This window comes from Cydia strobilella, chromosome 11 (assembly GCF_947568885.1).
Source record: "Cydia strobilella chromosome 11, ilCydStro3.1, whole genome shotgun sequence".
Classification (NCBI taxonomy): Eukaryota; Metazoa; Arthropoda; class Insecta; order Lepidoptera; family Tortricidae; genus Cydia; species Cydia strobilella.
The window spans coordinates 12,609,008-12,630,963 of NC_086051.1; the positions used below are offsets into that span (position 1 = coordinate 12,609,008).

Genomic DNA, 21,956 nt, shown 5'->3' on the forward strand with positions numbered 1-21,956 from the left:
CTTGACAGCACACGCAGCGGAGTTGGTACTTTAAACGTCAAACTTCTATGAAATTACGACGTATAAATAACACTGGCACTGCGTTTGCTCTCAAAATGTCTGCACTTTTCTTGGTCTAACTACCTATCCTTGTTTAGTACAATGACGTGTTTATTGCTTAGGTATTTGGTTACTTACTTGCAAAAAATATTTTTGTGCAAGCTAGATGTACAAGATCCTTTTCTTTGACCAAAAATAACCTTCAGAAAAAAAATGACAAACGAATTCATGGAAGTCTCTTTTTACTTTGTACAATCGAGAACCACACGTTCTTTGATTTAAACCGTATCAAAAGACTTATTAACGTATCGAATGCGTGTTTTGCAAACACATTATTACCACATTAGCTTCACCTGTAAACCGCGTGTTTAGCACGTTGAACGTCGTAGCAATCGAATTATAAAATAGTGTGTTGTTATGTCGATTTTTGAGCGTTTTCTAAAATAAATATTGAAAACCTGATTCTTTCAAATCTAGACATTCTTGTGCTCATTCTACTCAGAATCGACAGCGTTCTTCATCCTGCCATTAAAAAAAGATGTCCCAAAATGTCCATTCCATTACGTCACGTTTTAGTGTAAAAAAAATTTTCACTTGTATGTGCGTGACGTAGTGGAGTGTACAATTTCATAAAGAAATTTCGGACATTCTTTTTATCATCAGGATTCATACATACTTATTTTTAATTATATGGTAACAAAAGGTGTGTTACGATATATTTGGCCACTTTGCCCGTCACTATCTATTTGATGCTGACTGTACGCCTATTATATAATTAGAAAGGAAATGAGATAAATGGAACAAAAACGAGTTTTTAATGAAAGTCACATGCTTATACAAAATAGTATGATAAGAAAGCAAGGCAGGCTTTTTATTTACGAAACAAATTAAATAGCGTTACCTATCAAGGGTAATATTGCAAGTTTTTAGAAGTCACATTAATAAAATAACGCCCACGTGTTTGCTTGATACAAATACATTTATAATAAAATTATTTACATTTCAAATAAATACGACAAACGCTTTGTTATGCTAATTAACATACAAAGACTTCGCACAAACAAATAACTACTCTAGTCTAGTAGAACGAAAACAATACATTCTTTAGGTGTTATTAACATCCAAAAAGTTTAGATAGATTTGGAAAAAAAATAGAATGTAGATATTGTATTTTTTACCAAATCTATCTATTCGCATAGGTCAATATGTTGGAGTGTGTAGAAAACGTATATTACATGTAAGCTATAAAATATATATACCTATATATCTCTAACTAGACGACAGACGTAAATAACGCTCATCGTATGTGACATTGACCTAACAAAACCGTAATTTCTTAGGGCGCCCATAATTGGTCTATAGGTAATATTACTTTAGTCTTTTGTCTCCAACTTACTTCTTATAATCGTAAGAAGAAGACACATAGATACAATAAAAACCTATTTTGTAACGTTTCACCACAATATATTTTTATAGACAGATATATACGCTAAATGTCCGCTTCATATTATGCAAAAATGTTCTGCTTTTGATGTATGGTCAATTCCATACCAACAGTCCCCTTATTTGAAAGTGTGTTTGCTTTCTACACATCTAGCCATCGGGTTAAGAGCTTAATTAACTACGCAGAGGTCCAATGGATTGTGTTAGATTTCATAATCAAAATCACTATAAAGCATCATTGTCAAAGTTATTGTTCCTCTTTTCATCATGGTCGTCCAAACCTCCAATTAATAACCTCCGAATTTGTCTTGTCCAGGAATTCGTGCAGTCCTTCTTCGCCGGAACTCTGAAGCAGCACCTTCTCAGCGAGGTGCTGCCCGCCGACTGGGCCGCCAAGCCCGTCAAGGTTCTCGTCGCCACCAACTTCGATGAAGTGGTCTTTGACCCCACCAAGAAGGTGCTTGTCGAGTTCTACGCCCCATGGTAAGTGTAGTCAACCGATTTATAACCATATTGCGATGAGCTAAGGGATAGGATTAGGCCGCCAATACTTCACAAAGAAGGTACTGGTGTTTTACGCACCATCGTGAGTGGATTTTCAACTTTATAACAAAGAGTTAAGGTTTAAGTTTGAGCCGCAGCCCTTTATGCTCCTACTCGTCTCAGAATCTATCAAGGCAAGGACTCATGGTGAGAGCGACGCGCGCAATCATAATCACTAAAAGCCAAAGTCTAGGTTTTTTGACATGACCTCCAATGCTAGCTCAGTTTCAGAGCAACTTATTGCAACCAGACAAGTAGATAATACATAATTATTTTCTATATCTATTTACACAGTGCAATGTGCTTATTTATTTATCAGTTTACACCGTTAAGTGTTAACACTGTGTTTAACAGTTTCGAACGAAGTGTAATGAGAATGACTTCATTCGAAATATCTCGCGTGATAACAATACCCATAAATTAACACTAATTTGTTGTTTTAAAGGATAACGATAATATAGCTCGTTTGGCTTAAACGGGTGTGAAGATATTATGTATCTGATCAGTACGTGCAAATAAACAAGAACTGATAAAATTTTGATAAAACACTTAATTAAATTCGTGAAGGAACTGGTTTAAATAAGCAAAGTTAAATAAATGTTATTTCTATCACTTCCACATTCGAAAAAGTTAACTTCACCTCCAGAGATATTCAATTAAAGAACTAATTTTATCGACAAACAAAAATGTTAAACATTTTACGTGAAACCTTGCACATGCTTCTTATTTTTTTTTTTATATAGTTGGTCAAACCAAATTGTCAGTAAATAAGAACAAAAGCAACTATACTCATCTGTCCTTTGACAAACTACATGTAACGACACTACTACTATGTAGATACATATAGTTTGTCTTTCATACCTACGTATGTATATTGTATACCTAAAGTTTTTAAACGAAGGAAGTTCACCGACCACGTAATATTTTATGATACGCGCGGAACATTATTACTGATACGTTACGCTTTATTAACCTACTTTTATGGTTGATTGAGATTTATACGGCTCATAAGTAATTAAAATATTTTATAAGGTATCGTCTAAACTAAACTAAACAAAAAAAACTGTTTAAAAATAATAAATAGTTAAACAAAAATCAACTTTAAATTGGTACTAATACGGCTCACTATGGCCATGAACATGTAGTGGTAATTAGTGAGTTTTGGTTGTCACCTGACGATATGACTAGAGAGTAGAGTGAGTGACGTACTCTACGTACGTGTATTAATAATCATTTGAATATTTAACAAAAAAAGGTGTGTAAGTTTAGTATTCATTTACAGAAACGCTAGCAAAAAATGGAACGCTTACGTGGGATAAACATTAAAAAAAAATTTCTCATGCGTGTCAGTTTAACAAATTCAATTTGAAAAAAATATTTATAAATTCTAACGCAAGCATTCAATGTCAATGGCACATGAATATTCCGCCTAACCGATAACTAGCCATCGGCGGGGCATTGACACCTTAACTGTTAACTTGTCCGTCGCGTCGGGAGGCAAACTTTACATGCACGATACGATATACGTGATGGCTTTATCTTGACGTATTTATCGCGAATCAGTTCCATGTGGTTAAGATTTGCTTTCATAATAATTGGGTTAGTGGATTACAATAAGGTCAATGTGTTCAATTGACATTTTTCGGAAGAAATGATTCCTGTCGCGTCGAAGAAAAATAATACTCTTTATTGGCACACCTCAGTATAAAGATACAAAAGAAAATAAACAATCGATTAAATGTAGAGGCAGACAACAGGCGGTCTTATCGCTAAAGAGCGATTTCTTCCAGACAACCTCTGGGTAGCAGAAACGTTAATCATTAATCGAAAAAGTAGGTGTTGCAAAAACGTTAAGTCCCCGGCAAGCTCGGCCGAATTTCACCTTCCCATACAAACGGAGTTTCGTTCTCATTTTAAAACTACGTGTTGGATTGTAATGAAACTTTGCACATATAATGACATGAGGTATATGTATTTAGGTCTGTAATTAGTTTATATAGCTCCAGTTTATAAAACAAACAAAACAGAGCAAAAACAAGTTGTGTATGAAAGACTTAAATTCGCTGCATTTTTTTAACTATGGTATCTGAAGCTACATAAACTAATTACAGACATAGATATACCTTATCTTATTGTAAGTTTGTACTTACTCTGTCGCACTTGTAAATTCGTACGTAAGTGTTACAGGGAGGTAACACGTCGAACGTGGTTCGTGGTAGGCCCTCAGGTTTTTGGTAGAAATAGACGAAGTAGTTTTGTCATAAATATAATTGATAAACTTAACAACATATTATGTATTTTCTGTGTAATTTATAGGCGGAAAATGTTCCGCCTGGACCCATGAAATCCAAGAACATAACATCAGTTAGATATCCTTATAAAATAGCTATATGTATTTTCGAAAATGTTGGAGTAGTGTCTCGATTAATCTTGCTTTGATATTCTACAATTATATACTTAGATCGTCCAAAAGATTTTCCTCTATGTAGATTTCATTGTGGTTGTCACAATGATAAACTATAGGTAACGAACTGCATAGCTATACCGACAGTTTTTCTCACACATTTTTCCACAATTGGATAATAGCACGTTGTCAAGGTTATAGGCGGCGTAATCTGCAATTTTATAGCATGCTAGGCTGGCTCTAACTATAGCTACAAATTACTCAATATACCATGCAATCAATGGGTAACTATCGTTACGAATAAGATATGTCGAGATCGTGTAGGTTAATAGTTTTTCCATAAATCAAATGTTTCATTATTCGCACTAATATTTCGAATCCATTTCAGAGGACCTACATATATATTTTACATTCCATAGGATTGTTTTATGTAAGTAAGATATTGGTATGACCATATTAATTCATGGTGAAACGAATCTCTTGGAATAATATGGTATGCCAATTCAAAATTCAACAAAATTATAAGACCAAACGTGGCAATCCTTGGCCCAGTCAACCTGAAACCATGATGCAACAGTTCGTCTGTTTGTCCTCTGTTATTTGCACAAGTGTCTCTTGAATCATTCGTTATGAACATAAACAATGTGCCATTCTCAACCAAAAGCGTACTTATTGTCGGTTGTTAATAAGGCGCTATTTCCATATAACTACAATTTGAAATCAACCTTATCGTCAACCGACAATGTTATACTTTTTGGTTGAAAACGTCACATATGTTCAGACAGGCGTGGCATGGCAGGGAAAAGTTGCGTTTGAGAAAATTGGTTCTGCTGTTATTGCAAAGATTTTTACCACTGTGAGACGATATTATCGAAGTCAAAACCATTTTTATTTATAATACTTAAAAATTTACAGTTTAAATGTGGTTGAAATGATGTAACTTTGTACGACATAAAATTAAACAACTAAACACCCTCGTAATTTGCACAAGTGTATCATGCCACCGCTCATATAACAGCCTATTGTATAGCGATTAATATACGAATAAAATATCCTATGGGCAAACTTGTTTTTCCACAGTGGGTGTGTTTTGTGTCAATATGTCGGTACGTTTAAAAAGACCTTGTATTATGGTATACATATTTTAAAGAATTTAGAAATCTTCATACAAAGTTACGCAATTCTTTACACCCTAAAATTTGCCCAAGTGTCCCATGAATCGCTCATTACGCTTGTCTGAAATTAACACAAATAAGCCGTCAAAGTTATTTGTTCGACAGCGCGGATGAGCATTATGTTAATGTCGTTGCTATGTCGCGCGGTGAATAATCGAGATGACGTGGGTGCGTGGCTTGAGACCAGTAGGCGGGATGTTGAGGCAATCATGTCGATCTAGATATAAGGTTATTTAGTGATGCGATGAAATTAAGTCTATTGGGAACTTTACCGATAAAATTATGTCTCGGGAACCACATTTCCATCCATTGTATATAAATTTTCCAAGAAGGGTCGTTTTTATCAGGGATGTTGCGGATGCCGATTTTTTGACATCCGCGTATGCGGATGCGGATTTTTAAAGGCTCACATTCGCAGACGCGGATGTCGATATTAGGCACATAAAAAAACGTCAAATATTACACTTTAGTAATTTTCACAACACACAATCGCACTACTATACTAAAGTCCAAATAAAACAAACTTTTCAGTTCTTGTCGCTGTCCGTCATAGGCTAAAGCGCTCGATCGACGAATCATAAAAACGAAACGAGATTCCTATTGGCTACACTCAGAGAAAACTATTGTGAAAATAACAAAAAAACGTTGCTAAATAGGAGCCGACAGAGTCAAATTGCGGGCGCAGCAAGCTTAATTTTGCGAAAAAAAATTGCGTAAATGACAAAGCGAAAGCGTTAACTTTGTGAAAAAGCACATAGCGAATTTCACAAAGTCGAATTTTTCACAATTTTACTCTGTCGGCTCCTATTTCGCAATTTCAACTTTGTGAAAAATCATATAGCTAATTTCACAACGTAACATTTCTCGCAATTTGACTCTGTCTGCTCCTATTTTGCAATTTTAACTTTGTGAATATTCAGCAATGTCGACATTGTGAAATAACGTTGACAATAATACATAGTAAAAGTTGTGATTTATAACATTGCTAATTTAGCAAATCTTTACATTGCAATATGAACATTGTTAATTTAACAAATTTAGTTTTTAACAATTTTTCTTTGATGCCTATTCCGAACATAGCTATTTTAGCAATTTTTATTTTGTGGTTTTATCAAGTGAACTTCGTTATATAAACTACTTTGAAGTCGTAGTTTTAGCAAAGTTGAAAGACGGAATAGAGAAGTCATCAATGTTGATATTGTTAGCTCAGCAGAATAATATTGCGGGGATAGCAATGTTAATGTTGCTAGCTCCGCAGTGTAATATTGTGGTTATAGCAATGCTGACGTTGCTAGCTCCGCAGTGTAATATTGCGGGGATAGCAATGCTGACGTTGCTAACTCCGCAATGGAATATTGCGGGGATAGCAATACTGACGTTGCTAACTCCGCAGTGGAATATTGCGGGGATAGCAATACTGACTTTGCTAGCTCCGCAGTGGAATATTGCGGGGATAGCAATTCTGACGCTGCTAGTTCCGCAGTAGAATATTGCGGGGACAGCAATGTTGACGTTGCTAGTTCCGCAGTGGAATATTGCGGGGATAGCAATGCTGACGTTGCTAACTCCGCAGTGGAATATTGCGGGGATAGCAATACTGACGTTGCTAACTCCGCAGTGGAATGTTGCGGGGATAGCAATTCTGACGCTGCTAGTTCCGCAGTAGAATATTGCGGGGACAGCAATGTTGACGTTGCTAGTTCCGCAGTGAAATATTGCGGGGATAGCAATGCTGACGTTGATAGCTCCGCAGAGGAATATTGCGGGGATAGCAATGCTGACGTTGCTAGCTCCGCAGTGGAATATTGCGGGGATAGCAATACTGACTTTGCTAGCTCCGCAGTGGAATATTGCGGGGATAGCAATGCTGACGTTGCTAGTTCCGCAGTGGAATATTGCGGGGATAGCAATGCTGACGTTGCTAGCTCCGCAGAGGAATATTTCGGGGATAGCAATGCTGACGTTGCTAGTTCCGCAGTGGAATATTGCGGGGATAGCAATGCTGACATTGCTAGCTCCGCAGAGGAATATTGCGGGGATAGCAATGCTGACATTGCTAGCTCCGCAGAGGAATATTGCGGGGATAGCAATGCTGACGTTGCTAGCTCCGCAGAGGAATATTGCGGGGATAGCAATGCTGACATTGCTAGCTCCACAGAGGAATATTGCGGGGATAGCAATGCTGACGTTGCTAGCTCCGCAGAGGAATTTTGCGGGGATAGCAATGCTAACGTTGCTAGCTCCGCAGTGGAATATTGCGGGGATAGCAATGCTGACGTTGCTAGCTCCGCAGTGGAATATTGCGGGGATAGCAATGCTGACGTTGCTAGCTCCGCAGTGGAATATTGCGGGGATAGCAATTCAGACGTTGCTAGCTCCGCAGTGGAATATTGCGGGGATAGCAATGCTGACGTTGCTAGCTCCGCAGTGGAATATCGCGGGGATAGCAATGTTTACGTTCAACATTGCAGAACTAGCAATGCCAAAAGTCGCGAACGACAATAGCTACCTGAAAAAATACAACAATATTTATAAAACTAACTTTTATTATTAAAAAACGTTTGCAGGTCCGTAAGAATAGAAAAAAATGTTGCCCACTAAAATACAAATAATGTAGATAATAATGGGAAACTAAAAGTTTCCAGTGAAAAATCAACTATTTACTAATATGTAAATCAAAAACAAACACTCGGTGTTTCGAAAATGGGAATTGAACCCGCTAAATGAAAGAAAGACCTGCAATTTACTGTACCGATCGGAAGGCTTAATTACATACATTTATTTAAGATGCTATGTTATTTTGAAGAACCCTTTGATTGAGCCTTTCGATCGGTACAGTAAAATTGAAAGGTTTTTTTTGTTTTTCACATTTAGCGGTATAGTAACAGTTAAGCTATGTCAGCTCATATTCAAGCGCGCGTGCACCGCGATTTGATCTGATTAGCCAAAACCCATATCCGTAGGAACGGATCAACGGGACGCCAGTCCCGCCTGAACCATTGTACAGTTAACTGGTTATTTTAATATACGGAGTCGAATATAAAAGTGATTATTATTCAACACTAAAATACCTATTTAAATACTATTTACCCTCTAGCCACTATACAGAAGTACCGTCAGCGGGATCCGGGAATCGAACCCGCTTTAGAAGTACTAAAAAAGCGGGTTCGATTCCCGGATCAGCCAGGCGACTTTTTTCAAATTCTTTGAATGTAGTTCGTATTGTTTTTAAATAAATATAGAAATGAAGCTATTTTTACTTCCACTCGTCAAATATTTGGTGACAACTCGCCAAATATATCGAAACACAACCTTATTCCCATGGCAAGAAAGGTGTGTTGCGACATATTTGGCGACTTTGGCTGGCTATTTGAAGCTGACTGTACCTACTATTTCAAAGTTAAATGGATGCGAATGGATTAGAAGTATGACCATATATTTGACGAGTAGAAGTAAAAATAGCTTCCTTTCATTTTTATTTCAAAACAATACGAATTGCAAATAATTAAGAAAAATCGCCTGGCTGATCCGGGAATCGAACCCGCTAAATGTGAACAAATAATAATAATTAGCATACCGTCAGGTAACAAGCAAAACTCACTAACTACTGAAAAATAATTAAACAAAAATCAACCTTATTCGCATAATATTACGGTTCACTATGGCTATGAACTTGTGGTGGTACTTAGTGACTTTTGCTTATCACCCGACGATATATCTACCTGCTGTTAACCTAACCTAACCTAACCTAAGTACTGGTAATAACCAACAACAGTATAACGTGACCCACCCCGTGCAGTTCTGTACCTTACTGTCAATATTATAGTGACAACGCTATTCATACATCAGGTCACTACTTACATGCAAGGTGTTTCCTAACACAACAATCTAGCGCCACTTGCACCATCCTACTAACTAATGAGGGGTTAACCGGTTAACCCCTCATTAGTTAGTAGGATGGTGCAAGTGGCGCTTAGGGCCACAACTGTAGTTACATATCGTTTAAATAGAAACTAAACTTATAGCCACGTCAAATTAAGCCGAAAATATCAATCAGCAGAAATAATTCGTGTTGTTTTGAAAATTGGTATAGTTATTTATACCTTGTGGTGTCCAGATAAACATACTAAAAGTCCTCGAGGGTGTAGGGGGGGGGATTTTCCAAACCACGAATTATATCCGCAGATTTTTTATTTTTTTTTGGGTTATTAGCATATTATCACTGCATGAACAAAACTGTTTTCATAATGAGGGCTATTCCCATCAATAATCATTACATATTTACCGTAATATAACATTTGATTACTTCCTGTAAAATAAAATACGAACAAAAATATGTTTAAAATAGGAATTGTTAACACTGTAATGTTCCACGGCCCTTTTGAACTTAATTTACTAAACTGAGTTAGGGTATGCATTATACCTGCATAAGTAATTGTAATCATACTTACTATTACTACAAATTATTAAATCTTACTCTAGTTGGGTTAATTAAATCGGTTTACTGAGTACGATATGATACTCAGGAAGATTAATGTTATGCCCAATGACTACACAGTTGCACAAAAACGGATACTGCATGGTGTCTTGATCAATGTATATGTGTGATGATTGTAATGAGTCCAGTACATTATAAGCATGGTAATGATTATCAAAACCAATTGTTTGTAAAGGCTTAGCCTTGAAACTAATCTTAGACACTCCATCAACATATATGTCATCAATTTTGGAAAAATAAATGTTTTCTTCATTAATAGCAGTAACTATTACAGAATTTACTTGGTAGCGCTCGGAACACTTTGCCGCCCAACTCACTTTATATAATTTTGTAATATCTGACCATTGCATTTGATCTAAAATCTGTTTACATTCACTAACTGGTACTTCTGCTTGGCCCCCAAACGAAAGAGGCGAACGAATAGTTTCTTTCAAGAATATGTCATTTAACATCAACTGATGCTTTCGAGCTACTGTCAGTGTCATGTTAATTCGGTTATTTGTTGATTTTGCAGCTAACTTGTTGAAGCGATGTTTAGCTTCGTAGCGCATTGAAGACAGAAATCTCAAGGGACCAAAACGTAACATTGCCGAATGATAGTGCAGTAAATTGTGAAATTTAGGCTTAAGACTTTGGTTAAACAGTGTGATGTACATTTCGCAAAAGTCAGCGATCATATACTTAAAATAGTCTATTTGCTCAGATACAAAACGGGGTGACATAATAAAATCTAAAACAGTCATTAATTGAATATACAGTTGCCAATATTTATTATGTCTTGGAATGAAATCACCAAACATTACACCAAAATACTTGCAAAATGTGCTCATTTCGGCAGCATTTAAACGTATATTGCCTTTTCGTAAATTGGACATGGCCAGCGTGACGGGCTTATCTTTTTTATCGGGACCGTATTGAAATGAGGAAATTTTGTTATTAACAATATCAATTGTAAGATATTTCATTTTGTCTACAAAAACCACAAGTAAAGAGCACATGACGTATTTGGCACAGCCTTCGTGCATGTCATGCATTACATCAAAACCCATTTGCGAAAATAAATTAAAATTTTCTATGTCGAGCCATATACATTTTTCTTTGACGCCTGTCAGAGATGAATTATTCGTTTTTAAATCATCCTGGTAATTTGACTCGGTCCTTAAGAGAGATTCATCTTCATAAACCTGATTAGCCATGACTTTTTTCTCTACTTTGCATGTTCTGCAAGGAAAATTGCTTGAAAAACTCTCAACAAATCCTAAAACACTATGCAAGCCTAAATTATCTCCTAAAATTAATGACAACTCAAAGTAAATTGTGCCCTTGAAATCTGGCAAATCAAAAACTATTCCATGCTTAAATAAATCATTAAACTGGTCAATCAGGGGCTGAAATATTATACGATTCCCAAATTCCACTCTGTCAGTGGAATGATAGAGTAAGACTAAAAATATGTTACCTAACAGAGAGGCACAATAGTACGGCAGGCAAGGAAGAGAAATGTATGCGGCTCCTAGTTTGTGCACACCACTATGACTACCCAAAGGGTTCAAAGTCTCGAAATCGTCAATTTGCAAAAATATGGGCATGACTATCTTATCTCCATGATTTTTCTGTCTCCAAAATGAACCATGCATATAATGCTCTATACTGTTTGACGTGTCATGAGCCATCAGTTTTTTCATAGCATCGATGGTCTCATGAAGTATGTTAGGCAACGAAAAAAATTTGTGCAACACATCTCTAATAGGTATTTTATGGGCTATGCACTCTACTGCTTGGTAATAAGTTTTACCTTTTTTTTTTACGTAATCAAATCGTCGCCCTACAGTATAAGGCTCAGGATTAACTAAAGTACCCTTACTTTCAAAGAACTGATGTCGTTTATAAGTTGAACTAAACATCTCTAGATCGGTTGTCAGTTTTGCTACGGCAGAGCTAGAAGTTACTGGTAACAGAGGTCTGATTGACATAGTGAACATGTTGTGAATACCGCTATAAACTGTATCTAGCACATTGTTCGGCAAATGGGGATTACTATACAGGGATGAGAAAAGTTGACCTAAACTGTCGCTTAGCGGCGGTGTGTTGTGTTTGCTATCACTCTGTATAGTACTATTATTTTCTTTAATTTGAAACTCGGTTGCGCTACACACATTATGTAATGGATCATTATTCACGGGAGAGGTCTCTTGTCCAATAGCAAAATCCTGTACACTTGAAGCCTGTTGTAACATAGAAGAATCTGAATGTTCTTTCAAATAATGACGCCTAAATGAATTGTAGAGTTGATAAGTTCTCCCACAATCCATGTTTGGACAAATATAACATTTACCTGGATGATAAAATGTAAAATGGGTTTTAAATTGCTTCATTTGGACAAAAGACCTTTTACATATTGCACACAGCACCATCGTGCCTGTTAGAAACAGAAGCAAGCAAATCTAGCATAGGAGTGCCTTCAGTGTCAAACTTGCTCTTCATTACATATATACTTCTTTGGATAAACATCCAGACTGGGGCACAATCTTTTGAATATGGTAAGTCTAATGCCCATAGAATCTTAAAAGTATTTGAAACAGCTTTACAAATGCTGGGAAACGTGTACCTGATGTCTTCAGAGATTATTAAATCATACTGCGTAACATCCTGCCAGCAAGCCCCAACAGCAACCAAATATGGAAGAACAGGCAATTTTTTTTCCTGCAATGTGGCCTTCCGTTCACTGAAGTGGCTTTGAAGGTCCGATGTAGATGGCACCAAGCTTAAAAACGCGTTGCTTACTTCTAATCTAGACGGGTTCCAGGGTTTTCTGACTCCTTTCACGGGAACAGTGTGCATTTGTTTCAGCAACAGGGGAACTGCCAGAAAAGTCGCAACATTCGCTTGTTCCTCCCCCGCTGCAAAAATAATTAATACTTAGTATGGTTAACGGTTACTTAAGGTAAAGTTTCTATTGAGTAAAATTCGTCATCTCCTCTATCTATAGTACCTACTTCACTTCCAGCCGGGCTAGCACATGATTGGCGCGAGAGTATCTCGCCGCGACATAGACTACCCGTCGCCTTTAAATTCATACAGTTAGTAAAAGACGGGTAGTCTATCTCGCGGCGAGATACTGTCGCGTCAATCATGTGCTCGGCCTACAGGTGTCGTTAAAAAAATCTACCCTGTATATAATATGTTATTTTCATCACACTTGCTCGAAAAAGATCTAATATCATGCAGGTGTACTAAAGGACAAAGGCCTATATTGTTCCCGCAGGAGTTATGGATTGTGAAAAAAAGGTGTAACTCTCTAGGGAGTTACAGCTTTTTTTTTATTATGTCATAACTACTACTATTACTACTTAATATGAACCAAGTAGGTATACATGAGTTTTACTTTTAAAATACTGACGTTTATAATTAGATATTTCGGTTAATTAATTTAATAGCTGTTCAAAATAATATTCTTACTCAATTTTCAATCGTGGCTGAATGCCGGATGGGTATGTGCCTTAGATGCCTAACTTGGCAAAAAATCACAATATGGCGGACGAATGTTTGAAATGTCACCGTATTTAAGAATTTTTTCGCATAAAATTTAGTTTTTTCTTCGCAAGTGTGATTCTGTGTTACTCCGGGAGTAAGAATATTAACAAACTCGAGCCCCTTGCAAGAACTTGAACGTTATGCTTAGGTACTTACTTCTATATAATCTATATGGCTGAACAAATAAAACGTATGTACCAGGGTGGTTCACGTGTGTATGGGAAAAATTCAAGCTCTACCCCCTTATTTTGTTGATCAATCACAACTTTATCTCAACTACAATTTTTATTCCCATAATTTGAAAATGTGATTTATAAGTTATTAAGTAAAAAAACATTTTTATTTCAAATTTTTATGAATTTTTAGGTGAATTTAAAAAAATCTACCTTTTGAAAAATTACAAAAAATAGAAATGAAATTGTTTTTTTTTTTTACTTCAAAACTTATAAATCAAATATTCAAATGGTGTGTAAACAGATACATAAATAAAAATCTAAATAATAAATACGCATCCTCTTGTAGTTAAAGTTACAAAATTGGGAATATTTTTTCAGCAAAATGAGTGTAACAAAATAAAACAAAAGGTTTTTTAGAGCCACCCTAGTATGTACAGTGTATGCAATTTCGAAGCTCACTGTACATACTGTATTTACATATAGAGGCAATAAAGACACTATTTGACAAAAAAACGATAATATAACTTACAAGTTGCAAGATCCAAAACAGTTTGAATAGAAGTGTCAGGTCGTGTTAGCTGTTGAGCCTTCTCATCTAGTAATGATAGCAGGCGACCTTTCACTACCGGGAAATTTTCTTCGAACTTTCCTTCTATTTCAGGGTATATTTTGTCAAAGTCACTGGCCAGCTGAAAATAAACAGAAATCAAACATTTGTTATTCAATTAGAGCTTAAAAGCTCTTTCACAAAATCAAAAATGTTGCTAGTCATCAATCATCATTCATAATCATACAACGAGAAATGTTGCTAGTGTATATATGAGTATTTAAAATGAAAATCAATAACCCGACTGCATAATAATAATATAATCTACTAGCCCGCGACTCCACCCGCCACAGATAGACACACTTTCGCATTTATAATATTAGTATGGATTTACTCGCAAAACTGAGACAAATGTAATGACACCTCATATGTTAAACTCCGCTAAATGGTTTAGGCAGTAGAGCGTGCCAAATAATTAAAGATACATACATACATACGCTTGAAAAACTTAACCTCCTTTCTGCAGTTGGGTATAAAAATAACTTAACACAAATTGATGACTTCTGCCTGGTGATGTCATGAAGTCTGGCATGAAGACACTTGATTGATTAGTATTATCATTGACTCACCAATTCATAGCCCCAAGGACATTGCAGTGCTGGGAAGATGCTCAAATAACTAACATGGTCGCCTTCTTGCAGTGCAGCCATGCGTTCATGTAGACAACTGTTCCATTTTGTTTCTACCAATTCTCTCGGTGAAGAAGAGTGCTTCAACCACTGCACGGTATCTTTTTCAGAGTCTTGATTGGTACTTATTGTTTGAAAGGTGTCAGGAAAAGGTCTAACCCGTGCATTAGAAGATTTGACAGCAGATTTTTTTCTCTTGTTTTGGTCTCCGCTGCTGTCGCTGCTCTTGTCGCTATTACTGCTGTTACGACTTCTGCTGCGGCTGCGGATTTCTGCATTTAATTTTCTGCGTACTGTTATTAATCGGTTCACTATCAGGCCACTGGCCTGGATAGCTTTTCCATCAACAAGACGAAAAGGATTATAATATACCCCCTTTGTTTCACCTGGGAAAAGCTTTATAATTTCTGATGTCCACGTATCCCAGGTTTCTTTTCGTATTGGGTCAGTGTTTTCTTTCAATTTCCGCACCTCAGCCTCAACAATAAGGGCCGTCAGTATCTTTCGGTCACTAGACGATAATACCTTTTTATTGATTAGAGGTTTCCCAATACTGGATGTCTCTAAAATTTGTTTAAGATTTCCGCCAGTTATAGCCCCTATGAGTTTGCTTGCATCTATAAACTGTAAATCGTCACAATTGATGTCCCATTCCTGAAAATCAAGTAAGCACTAAGTTACTAAAGAACTAGAAGTCACGTCATGTGGGTATTTACTATTTGGGCACAATCATAATATTTACATAAAATAAATACATAAAATAAATATTTGGAGACAATCTTATTCAGAAAATCAACCTAGTCCCAAACTAAACGTTATTTATTTATTTTAGACTTAAAAACAAAACATTCATATTGACTACATATGATAGAAATAGCTTACACTTTTAATCTTTTGGATAGTAAAAAACCGGCCAATTGCGAGTCGGACTCGAGCACCGAGGGTTCCGTACTTTATAGTATTTGTTGTTATAGCGGCAACAGAAATACATCATCTGTGAAAATGACAACTGTCTGGCTATCACGGTTCATGAGATACAGCCTAGTGACAGACAGACAGACGGACAGCGGAGTCTTAGTAATAGGGTCCCGTTTTTACCCTTTGGGTACGGAACCCTAAAAATATATGATTATAATTAAATGTATTATAAATTAGTCGGAGTAATTCGTATTAAAATAAGTTGAAATAATTTGACCCAAAATAATAATGTACCTTAATATAATTATTCTGTGAAATGTATTTATTTCCTGGCCTACTTGTAATATGGGTACTAGTGACGATATAAATACTTATATAGTTTAATACATAGAAAACACCTAAGACTCAGGAACAAATACTCGTGTTTATCACACAAATATTTGCCCTGACCGGGGATTGAACAGACAGTTGACTCCCTCTGCATAACAAAAACATGATCCACCTTAAATACAGAGTAAAGATAAATATTATTATAATTACCAATAATTCAGTTGATGTTGTAACAACAGAGGATGTACTAGATTTTTGGCTACTTGATGGAATCACAAAGGAGTCTTGCTTTTTAATTGGAGCTATAACTTGCTGTACATCTACATCCCTCGGATCTTTTGTAACTCCTCTCTATAAAATAAAATTAGGAGTGATTAATTTAACCATAATGCCCATTCACATTATTTTATTTATTTTTATTTATTTATCAAATGGCACTATTTAATTGTTAATGCTTAGTTTATTGATGAAAATACAAAAGTCGCTGTATCTCCATCATCAGACTTAACCTTGATAAAAAATTCTTTATAAATCTTACTGGCTTAGTAAACATAACGAAGAGGACAAATCGTCAAAGTGAACTATGCATCGTTAAAGAGTTTCGTTTTGATCATCATCAGCAGTTCCACTTCATTAAATGTCAGTTTTTCTGAACGTGAATACTAGATTCATTAATGAAAATACAAAAATCGCTATATGTATGCCTATAAGATTCAAGAATTTTTCCCTGGATTCCTCATGGATCCCATCATCAAAACTGGGTTTTGACAAAAACGGGACCAACTTGGGACTATACACATTCAAACAAAAAAAACAATTTTCCAAATCGGTTCACCAATGACGGAGTTATGACGTAACATACATACAAAAAAAAAAACGGTCGAATTGATAACCTCCTCCTTTTTTGAAGTCGGTTAAAAATTGATTCAAAGTAATGAAAACATCTAAATTTTGAATCAAGTAGGTATACGAAAAAATGAAACTGCTCACGCGTTCTCTCTCACGGTCTAACGCCATACGCAGTTTCCCTTTTTGAACTGCTGCCGGGACCAATAACGACAACTCATGGTCGTTTGCGTTCAATAAAAAATCGAGATCCGCGCCCTGATCTATAAGCATAGAGATAAATAATAAGTACTGCATATTGCATAAATTTAACCCACTACACTGCACTGTCATGGCGGTAACAATGCCGGCAATATTTTTGCAGATATATTTGTCCATGGGGCTTCAAAGTGCCATAATTTCATTGCAACGTGTATTTTCCATGATTTCAAGAAAAATAAGAAGTAAATGGCCATTTCGATGGAGCTATAATGTCTACAACAATACATTGCTTTATTTGGGCAGTCGTGTAAAAAAAAATGGTCCAACATTGCAATTCAAAAATAACCTAAAAATAATTGTTTTAAATTCGATTTAAGAAATCTTCGACTTCGAATAGTTTATTAGGATGAAACAAATATCGATTAGCAACGACAGTCACATTACATTAACTACAATAGTAACTAGTTAGAACTATGTAAATACAAATTATAACTTACCGTTTAGCGATCCAAAAAGGTGTATCAAATCACAGTTGAACAGAAACACACTTAAGTCGTCCATCCTTTATATTTACTATTTACCTATAACTGTCTTAACTTTAAAGAAACTATTTCCTTATATTTTTAACAACGTGAACGGTTCGTTGTTTGAAAAGACAATAATAATCACTAAATAAATACGTTCCGTTGTTAGCGATTTGTCACGCATCCTAACCGTACGAATGTTGCCAGCGAAATGAACGATTCTTTTGTCAATTTTGCAAAGGACTAGTCAACATCACTATTTTAACAAAGTTAACATTGTGTTTCTAGCAATGCTTATATTATTTCGCAATGTAAAAGTTGTGAAATTATTAACTTGAGAAATTTTTCCCTTGTAAATTCCGCAATTCTAACATTGCGACTTGAGCAATCAAATACCTTTCTTAGAATTCCGTTTTTAGGGTAAAGGCATTAGTAAGTAGGTACTAAGTACAAATAATAATAATTAAGTACGTTGTTCCTTATAAAAAACTGCAAACCTGGAGAGTGGAGTCATAGCACGGTACGCTTATCACCATGCCTGTCACGTTCTAACAAGTATGTGAGTGCGAAAGTGACGGACTTAGTGATAGGGGAAACCATGCTGTGCGGGCAGCACGTAGTACGTACAGAAGGTTATAATTTATTATGTGTGAGCATTTGACAGATTCAAAGAGCAGTTAGATTAAAAACTATTTTAGGTAATAATTGCTTATCTAGAGAGATCGGTGCGGGCGGGTTGTGAGCGCGGCGCTGGCGGGCCGCGAGCATGACGTTGTCACTGACGCTGTCGCTAAATCTAGAGCCCGCGCAGCATGGTTTCCCCTATCACTAAGTCCGTCACTTTCGCACTCACATACTTGTTAGAACGTGACAGGCATGGTGATAAGCGTACCGTGCTACGACTCAGACAAAATTAATACAGCCGCCTTGAATAGCCGCCGAATAGTAAATCATATTTTTACTTCTAGCGCCTAAACTATTGAGTGGATTTCAATCAAATAGACATCAGTAGATCCATAATTAGTACACGAGTGCTATGCAATACAAATTTACTAAAATAAGTGGAGGAAAAATGTGTAAAACTTAAAAATGTGACTACAAAAACAGATTTTAGGTCTTAAATGGGGTTTAAATAATAGTGACAGTAATGAAATTTGACACCTACAATTTCAGGGATCCCTGTTTGCGTGTCATAAAATTGGAGCTTCGGGTCCACGGGGATCAAACGCCATCTTGAAAAGTATAAGTCTTTTTTGGTTTTTCTTTTTTTCTCGGAATATCTGGGTTTAATGTGAATACTGTGTATAGCGAAACGAAAGCTTGTTAAATTCCACATTAAAAAGTTATACAACACCATGTCCCAAAAACGAAGCCTTTTTCTAGAAATTACCAATTTTTGGAACACAAACACATTATCTACCCAACCACGAAAAAAAAAAATGTGTGGAAACTTGTAAGCTTCCCTTGTAACTTGTAAGCCCTATTTGATAGTTTGTATGGAGATCAAACCTTTTTTTGAGTACAGGACTAAGAAGTCTTTGTATGAAGGCATATTATTAGAATACAAGAAAAGTAATTTAAGCGTTTTTAAATATTCATCCCTTAAAAGAGTTAAAAAGGGGTTGAAAGTTTGAATTCATTACAAATGCTTATTGAAATTTCTCAGAAAGGCATTGTATAATATTACAAAAAAGGTTATTTCAACGTTCTTAATAATTCTACCCTTAAGGGTGTTAAAAAGGGGATGTATATAAGTTTATATGTAGTACAAGTTTTCGTTTTAGCTAGGAACATGAAACTTGGTAAAAGGGCATTATATTAAAATAGACGAAAACTGATTGCACCGTGTTTGAAAAGTTTGTATTAATAAAGTTTGCAGTGGGAGCGAACATTTTTTTTAAATAGTGGACTTGAAAATCTGAGTGTTGAGAGGGTTTATATCGCGAACAATTTTTTTCAGCTAGGGGCTTGAAACTTTGTACTTTGTGAAAGACAAATTTCATGCGCTGTATAATTATTAACAAATGATTTACCGTCCCTACTGATATCTTTTGCTGCATAATGTTCTATGCTCATTTAAAATATATAACCACCAACATACAAATCCACGCGTACGAAGTCGCGGGCAACAGCTAGTATATTTAATATGTCTTAACCGTTTCAACGCCAAGCAGCGAAGTAATTCGACGTGACTCAGACCAGACGCCAAGCAATAAACCAAATGTATGGTTTTCTAATAGGAGCAAATGTCGTGGCGTCAGTGGTACGACTTTCCGCTGACGTGATTTTCCGTCTTTGGCGGTGAAAAGGTTAAAACAAAAACCTATTATTGGATTATTTACCCTTGTAACACCTGCAAACATTGTAAATCAACTTAAAATTTGTAGTTAAGAGTTCTCTTTTGTGATTTTGACAAAGGCTCTCTCAAAGTTGCTAAAATCACAAGGTATTAATCAATGTGGTTGTGAACACTGTCAACCTCCAAACTTTAGCCGTGTAGATTCCGCAGAGTTCTATTTTGTTATTTTGACAAAAGCTCTTGAAGTTGCTAATATCACAAAGTAAAAAACAATGTGGCGGCCAACATTGCGAACCGCACAAAACTTAACTGTGAAGATTTCGCAGAGTTATTCTTTGTTATTTTGACAAAGGTCCTCAAAGTTGCTAACATTACAAGGTTTAAATCAATGTGGTTGTGAACACTGTCAACCCTCAAACTTTATCCGTGTAGATTCCGCAGAGTTCTATTTTGTTATTTTGACAAAGGCGCTTAAAATTGGTAATGTCACAAAGTAAAAAACAATGTGGCGGCCAACATTGCGAACCGCACAAAACTTAACTGTGAAAATTTCGCAGAGTTATTCTTTGTTATTTTGACAAAGGTCCTCAAAGTTGCTAACATTACAAGGTTTAAATCAATGTGGTTGTGAACACTGTCAACCCCCAAACTTTAGCCGTGTAGATTCAGCAGAGTTCTATTTTGTTATTTTGGCAAAGGCTCTTGAAGTTGCTAATGTCTCAAAGTAAAAAACAATGTCGCGGCCAACATTGCGAACCGCACAAAACTTAACTGTGAAGATTTCACAGAGTTATTCTTTGTTATTTTGACAAGGGTCCTCAAAGTTGCTAACATTACAAGGTTTAAATCAATGTGGTTGTGAACACTGTCAACCCTCAAACTTTATCCGTGTAGATTCCGCAGAGTTCTATTTTGTTATTTTGACAAAGGCGCTTAAAATTGGTAATGTCACAAAGTAAAAAACAATGTGGCGGCCAACATTGCGAACCGCACAAAACTTAACTGTGAAAATTTCGCAGAGTTATTCTTTGTTATTTTGACAAAGGTCCTCAAAGTTGCTAACATTACAAGGTTTAAATCAATGTGGTTGTGAACACTGTCAACCCCCAAACTTTAGCCGTGTAGATTCAGCAGAGTTCTATTTTGTTATTTTGGCAAAGGCTCTTGAAGTTGCTAATGTCTCAAAGTAAAAAACAATGTCGCGGCCAACATTGCGAACCGCACAAAACTTAACTGTGAAGATTTCACAGAGTTATTCTTTGTTATTTTGACAAGGGTCCTCAAAGTTGCTAACATTACAAGGTTTAAATCAATGTGGTTGTGAACACTGTCAACCCTCAAACTTTATCCGTGTAGATTCCGCAGAGTTCTATTTTGTTATTTTGACAAAGGCGCTTAAAATTGGCAATGTCACAAAGTAAAAAACAATGTGGCGGCCAACATTGCGAATAGCACAAAACTTAACTGTGAAAATTTCGCAGAGTTATTCTTTGTTATTTTGACAAAGGTCCTCAAAGTTGCTAACATTACAAGGTTTAAATCAATGTGGTTGTGAACACTGTCAACCCCCAAACTTTAGCCGTGTAGATTCAGCAGAGTTCTATTTTGTTATTTTGGCAAAGGCTCTTGAAGTTGCTAATGTCACAAAGTAAAAAACAATGTCGCGGCCAACATTGCGAACCGCACAAAACTTAACTGTGAAGATTTCACAGAGTTATTCTTTGTTATTTTGACAAGGGTCCTCAAAGTTGCTAACATTACAAGGTTTAAATCAATGTGGTTGTGAACAC

General features: G+C 36.1%; 2 protein-coding genes across 3 annotated transcripts in view; one reads left to right on the forward strand and one right to left on the reverse strand.

Annotated features, from left to right (window-relative positions):
• LOC134745136 (protein disulfide-isomerase) overlaps nt 1–21,956 on the forward strand; it is a 38,416-nt gene that overhangs the window by 11,565 nt on the left and 4,895 nt on the right. Inside the window, exon 7 of the mRNA XM_063679106.1 lies at nt 1,799–1,965. Within this exon, the coding sequence (XP_063535176.1) occupies nt 1,799–1,965 (167 nt within the window). The remainder of the gene's footprint in view (nt 1–1,798; nt 1,966–21,956) is intronic.
• LOC134745125 (uncharacterized) lies at nt 8,805–20,709 on the reverse strand. 2 transcript variants are annotated; one of them, XM_063679090.1, is made up of 6 exons: nt 17,841–20,550; nt 17,287–17,405; nt 16,507–16,647; nt 14,989–15,702; nt 14,342–14,501; nt 8,805–13,002 (listed from the first exon to the last, which is right to left on the reverse strand). In XM_063679090.1, the coding sequence occupies exons 1-6, from the start codon at nt 17,902–17,904 to the stop codon at nt 12,494–12,496; spliced, it is 1,707 nt and encodes a 568-aa protein (XP_063535160.1). In that variant the 5' UTR covers nt 17,905–20,550; the 3' UTR covers nt 8,805–12,493. The 2 variants fall into 2 exon arrangements, 1 of the variants encoding a protein (XP_063535160.1); XR_010128133.1 differs by lacking the exons at nt 8,805–13,002; nt 14,342–14,501; nt 14,989–15,702; nt 17,287–17,405 and having other exon boundaries at nt 15,735–16,647; nt 17,841–20,709.

Bases quoted from the DNA above. Each gene is read 5' to 3' on its own strand.
- LOC134745125 (XM_063679090.1), bottom strand. From the start codon at position 17,904: ATGGACGACTTAAGTGTGTTTCTGTTCAACTGTGATTTGATACACCTT. The intron at 17,406-17,840 runs GTAAGTTATAAT...CTATGCTTATAG, and splicing joins CCTTTTTGGATCGCTAAACG to ATCAGGGCGCGGATCTCGAT. The intron at 14,502-14,988 runs GTGAGTCAATGA...GTTTATTTTCAG, and splicing joins GTCCTTGGGGCTATGAATTG to CTGGCCAGTGACTTTGACAA.